This window comes from Brassica rapa, chromosome A05 (assembly GCF_000309985.2).
Source record: "Brassica rapa cultivar Chiifu-401-42 chromosome A05, CAAS_Brap_v3.01, whole genome shotgun sequence".
NCBI classification, from domain to species: domain Eukaryota; kingdom Viridiplantae; phylum Streptophyta; class Magnoliopsida; order Brassicales; family Brassicaceae; genus Brassica; species Brassica rapa.
In genome coordinates, this window is record NC_024799.2 from 12434543 (window position 1) to 12440148 (window position 5606).

Here is a 5606-nt window from a genome sequence, read left to right on the forward strand (position 1 = left end):
TCATAAATATTTAAGAAAAATCCAGTTTGATGTCTATAAATAATGAAAACAGTTTAGAATGATATTGTAAAGAAACAAAACAATCTAAAACAGACAAAATAAAACAAATACCAATCGGAGTTGATATTGCTTTGGATCCAAACATAGTGTTCTTTTATGTACATATCAGTGAATACATCTTTCATTCATATATAAGGAATATATAAGGGCCACCGGTTTAACTTGATACGCTGATCCAAATTAGGAACCTCTTACATAGGATCATAAACATTGTTTTTTTTTCAGCTTCTCTTTTCTCAACTTATTTTTGTTGCTTTTGTTCTCTCTCTGTTGTGAAAGTAAGGATCTTGCTGGTCATCATTACCATAGAATTACTTTGATCAGTGTTTATCTCAACTGAACTGCTAGATGCCTCCGTTCGAGATAGTTTCCTCGAGACGAGTTTTTCCACACGCCTTTTGACAACACATTCTGCGGATAGTTGCTGCGCATATACATCATCACTGATGTCCTCAAAGTTCAAGTTTTCTTGTACTTGACTATCACCAAACGTAAAGGTGAGAGCATCCGTAGTATCACTCAACCCGATTGAAAAACTACCATTAGCAGTTGTGCAGTCGAATATGATTTTCAAATCATCAAACTGGTGTCTTGGGATCACCGTATTTTATTTCGGTTTTCCGTCGATTTATTAACAAATTTTTATAATTCAATTTAAAGATGTATTTCCATCAAAATTATTTTAATTAAAGTTTTGATATTTAATTCGTTTTTAGTAAACCGTTTATTTCAATATTTTATGGTACGTAATACGTCGTTCTCGAGAGAGGAGGAGACGGGTGTTACAGATTCCTTGTGCCATCACGTTTAAACGTTTTGAAAGCCTGTCAAATATTTACTACTTATATATTTCGGCTTGCATATAATGGACGCCTCTTATTTATTGATTTAATAAGGTGCATATTTACAAATTACTCATAAGTTGAGCAGCATTGGCAGAATAATAATTGGTAGATGAGGTAGCCTCGAACTGAACTTGTACGGTCAGACTATCATCAACGATAAATCCCTTGGCTGGATTTTGGAGATCAGTGAAAGACACGAACTGTTCGAAGCCAGAACCTTCTCCTGGTGTATCAAACCATGATAGAACTTCCAAGAACAAAAAGAAAAATTTAAGTCACATTATATGATGTTAAAGGTTATAGACAATGTCCTAATCATATAATTAAGTAAGGTTAGAAAAAATTACTTGGTTTTTGGAGATGTTTTGATTGTTTTTGGTCGAGAACTCGCAGCTTGGCTCGGACATAAACCTTTTCGTAAGTTTTCAAGATTTGGTTTTCACTTAGAATTACATAAAGAGACAACGAGTTTCCTTCTCCTGTACCATTACCGTTTGGATACACCTTAAGTGCCCTGAATAAACAAATAACAAAAGGTTGATTAGTTGAAGATTTACTGATATCTATTTTCTTTGTAACTGATTTATCGATATCTATATGCCTCATTTTTCTCACCATTTTTTTCCTCCAACAGAGAAGTCATCAGATATATAAAAGTCTCTGGTCAATGTCGAGAATTTCATAAGCTTCCATGAGTTAGGCCCATAAACCGTCTTATCGATCGACAAGATCTCCCATTGGTTAAAATAAGGATACACCGAGATGTCTACTCCAAACACACATTGGTCATCGTCGAAAATGTACTCTTTATCTTTAGCTTTAAATTGTTTTGTTTGAATAAAATTTGGACTTCCCCAAGTTGTCCTGAATTGATGGAAATGTCTTATCTCTGTGTCTGCATATATTATAATGGTGGCTGATTCAAGAATTATTTTTAGCAAAGAGGGAAAAAATAATTGAACAAAAGGAAGGAAAGTTTGTATGTACGAAAGACTGCAAATTAAATAGAAAAATATAGTTAAAGAAATTATTTGACAAAAAAAATCAAATATATCTTGTTAAACATATGAACACTGATTGAACCATTTAAATAGAATACAAGAACATGATATTATTTTACAATTTAAATAATATTTTTTCAATTTTGAATATTTTCTATTCTACTATAATAAAATCTTACAATTTCTTAATACTTATTTCTTCAACAATTAATAAAATTAATAAATATTATTAAATTATTATAATTATATAGTATTTCAATTTTAGTTTTAAAATTAAAATATTGTTGTAAAATATGTTATGTGGAGATAAATTAATTATCATCCAGTGTCTCAACGGCTTAATATTATATAATTATACCAAAAACAAAATGATCAACATATATTAATCTTTTACATATACAACAATAATATCTAAAACTGAATAAACATCATCAAAACTACAATTTCGTTTTTATAACAAAATTATTATTTTTAACTAGCAAAATTAAACTTTGTTAAAAATAATATTTTCAATCTTTTATGCGTGGATCAAAATCTAGTATTGTAGAAATTTTAGATGAACCGAAAATCATTTAAAATAATATTTCCACTCTTTTAATGCGTTAGCATGGCGGTAATACTCATTTTTATTAAAAAGTGTGAAGAAAAATCAATATCCATTCTTTGAAAATTTAATCGATTGTCCTTGTATAGTTTATTATTGTTTTAAATCGTAATTGAGTTTAACTTGAAAATAAATATAAAATCAAAAATAAAAGTTTTAGACTTTTTTTTGAACTATAAAAGTTTTAGACTTTAAAAGTAAGTTATTTAAAAAAAAAACATACCCATGGATGTCCAGTATTGATCTTTACTCTTGCTATAGACCAAAAACCTGAGATCTGCATAAATCTCACGGTTCTCGCCAACTAGCCCAGAAGGATCTATTGCAACATATGCAGAGATCCAATCCCCTACGCTAGTCTTGTTTCCAAACGGTTGGAGAATAAAAGTCCTATACATAATTTTCGGTAGTTTAATTGAAATTTTTCTACACAATCTAAAATAAATAAATAAAATTATACCAGATACGAAGAAGAATTTAACATATACCAGTTGAATCCTCCCACAGAGAATGGACGGGTCTCATACTGCAAGTTTGGAGATGTCGTCATTAGTTCGCTGCATGATTCGATACGCACGCAATAAGCGCTTGGTGGACGAGTTCGCATGAATTTCTGTTCGGCCGAGAGCCTAGGTTCCGCACCATTAATCGCTGCAAGCCTCGAACTCTGAGGGTTACAAGGCACTGCGTTGTTGGTTCCCTTGGTAGGTACAAGACTTACCTGCATGGTGGCAAAGCCCGCACAAAAGAAAGAAGAAAAGAGAAAGATCGCACCATTTAAATTTAAATTTCTTTTTTCGTTTAGAAACATTGTGACTGTCACCTCGATTTTCTTTAAGTCTTTGCTGTTGCATGGAAGGTCTTACATTCCTAATGTATAGGCATGTGCAGGTTTTAAAATTCATTAGGTAGAAAAATCCAAAACATGTAACTTCAAAAAAAAATCCCCAATATAGCGAAACTAGGTGATCATTATCCTACATGCAAAGCCAATATTATTATTAAACTGAACAGGTATACTATGGTGGCCGATTTATTATTCGGAGAGTTTTTTCAGGTTGCATGGATTATCTAGGACCAAGTTTAAGATAGAATTACTAAATTTCTTAGTCAGTTCTTGTGAACTTTGTGGAGGAAAACTAATATCAATTTGCTCTTTTAAACTACATTTTATTCACAAAATGGCTAAACTGACATAGTAAATAGGACCTTGTCTACTTTACTATGTGTTATTATTAAAAAAAACATTAGAACTTGGAAAGATTGTTTGCCACATGTAGAATTTGCTTATAGTCATTATGTGCATTCAGCAACCAAGTTAACTCCTTTGCAGGTTGTTTATGATTTTAATCTCTTATCACTGTTAGACATGGTTGTCTTACCTTTGAAAGAGCAGACTAACCTTCACAGCAAAAGAAATTCCAAGTTTTTGAAATATTTACATGAGTCAATACAAAAGAACATTGAAGAAATGACAAAGATATATTCAAGAAAGGCTACCATGGGGTATACGGAATTCGTGGCGGAACCAGGAGACATGATTTGAATTCACCTAAGGAAAGAGAGGTTTCCAAGTGAAAGGGAAGCTAAGATTATTCCTTGGACTTATGGTTTCATGGAAAATATCAACAACAAAGGGTGACTCACATGCTTATCATGCTTTAACTGCTTCCAATGAGCCGTTTCTCTGACACTGAAATATGTCGTGTTCCGAGGTAAGCTTGGTGGTTCCACTTCTAACTCAGATCCGGCCTCCGTGACCTATATATATAAGCCATTAGTCACTAGTTTCATCGTAGAAACCACGAAATCCTTGGAGTAACAAATTGATAAAGTTTAGCCAACTCTAGAAGCCCACAGATAAGAGATCTTAAGAAGCTTATGTTAAAATAGATTTCAGGTTTTGTCTAAGAGACCCAAAAAAACCCGACGAGATCATAGTTTGTTGTTTCCTTGTCCGAAAAGCCAAGGTGATTTGTGGTTATGCTTGTTCTTGTATGCAAGCAAGTATGAGATGTTACTATGCTTATTGTTTGTCTTGGCTGATAATATGATGGTCTTGCTTGGTATGCTATGATATGATTGTAGCATGAATAGGTGGTTAGTTAAGTGAATGAACATGGTATACTATAAATATATTATGTGAACCTAGAGTTAGAGAATATTATCATAAATGAGATGTTGTGATGATTATTATGATTGATGATGATAATATTGATTGGTGTGATAGATATGCATGGTTGCTTGTTTGTTGTTGGGCCTAGAAGATTATAGTATATTATGATATGCATGAATTAGGAACTATATAATACTATTACTATGCATTATTGAGTTGTGTGTGGAAAGTGTTGTTAAGGCCATTTGAAAACCCAGCGGTATGGAATCACGGAGGGGCGAGATTGCAGACTTGTGTCGTATGGGCGCATGACGATGCGCGATCCGGGGGTGCTGGTTTTTAGAAGCAGCTGGATATGTGTGTGACCATCGATTATTTAGCCTTTCTGGCTATAATATTTTTGGGTGTATGGAGTAAATGGGTGGAAATTTTCAAATGGGTGTGGAAAGGCCTCGAGGTGGAAGTGATTGAAGTAAAGTATATGCTTTTAGTATATATAAGTATGCATTAATATCATGGCCGTTACTTAGTTGATGATGATATCTTGCATGATGATTGTTATTTTGGGTTTATGGGGAATTGATTATGCAGGTAGTGGGAAGCCGGACTCCATGAGCAAACTAGTTTCTCATGACTCTACTTTTTTTGCAGGTAACCAATAGTGAGAGACTATAAAGTCTGAAGGAGCTTAGAGAAAGCTGGTGTAGTGTTGTACTTTTTTGAATATGCAAGTATGCATTTAGTATGTATGGTCATGTCTTGATTCTTAACTCCCCGCGGGATCTATATGTATCTTTGGTTACATGTAAAACCTAAGTATTATATGAATAAATCATGTTTATAAAATACTTGGGTTATGTATGTTACTTGGTTTTGGTCCGGGACAAACTAACTATCAAATGTATCTTGGGTTGAAAAGCTTTGAGTTATTTTTGATAGTAAATGTGTGCTTGGATGATTAAACTAGGGTCTCAGGTTTA

The 5606-nt window shown here is 33.1% G+C and overlaps 1 protein-coding gene across 1 annotated transcript; it reads right to left on the reverse strand.

Annotated features, from left to right (window-relative positions):
* Nucleotides 1-862: 862 nt before the first annotated feature.
* LOC103849544 lies at nucleotides 863-4777 on the reverse strand. The gene is made up of 5 exons (XM_009126305.3): nucleotides 2999-4777; nucleotides 2734-2900; nucleotides 1521-1800; nucleotides 1253-1419; nucleotides 863-1152 (listed from the first exon to the last, which is right to left on the reverse strand). Exons 1-5 carry the CDS (start codon nucleotides 3319-3321, stop codon nucleotides 965-967), a joined length of 1125 nt encoding a protein of 374 aa, XP_009124553.1. The 5' UTR covers nucleotides 3322-4777; the 3' UTR covers nucleotides 863-964.
* Between the last annotated feature and the right edge of the window lie 829 nt (nucleotides 4778-5606).

Excerpts from the sequence above, each read along its gene's own strand:
- LOC103849544 (XM_009126305.3), bottom strand. The coding sequence starts at position 3,321 with ATGTTTCTAAACGAAAAAAGAAATTTAAATTTAAATGGTGCGATCTTT. Across the intron at positions 2,901-2,998 it reads TCTGTGGGAGGATTCAACTG|GACTTTTATTCTCCAACCGT; the intron begins GTATATGTTAAA and ends AATTATGTATAG. Across the intron at positions 1,420-1,520 it reads TCTGTTGGAGGAAAAAAATG|GGCACTTAAGGTGTATCCAA; the intron begins GTGAGAAAAATG and ends TTGTTTATTCAG.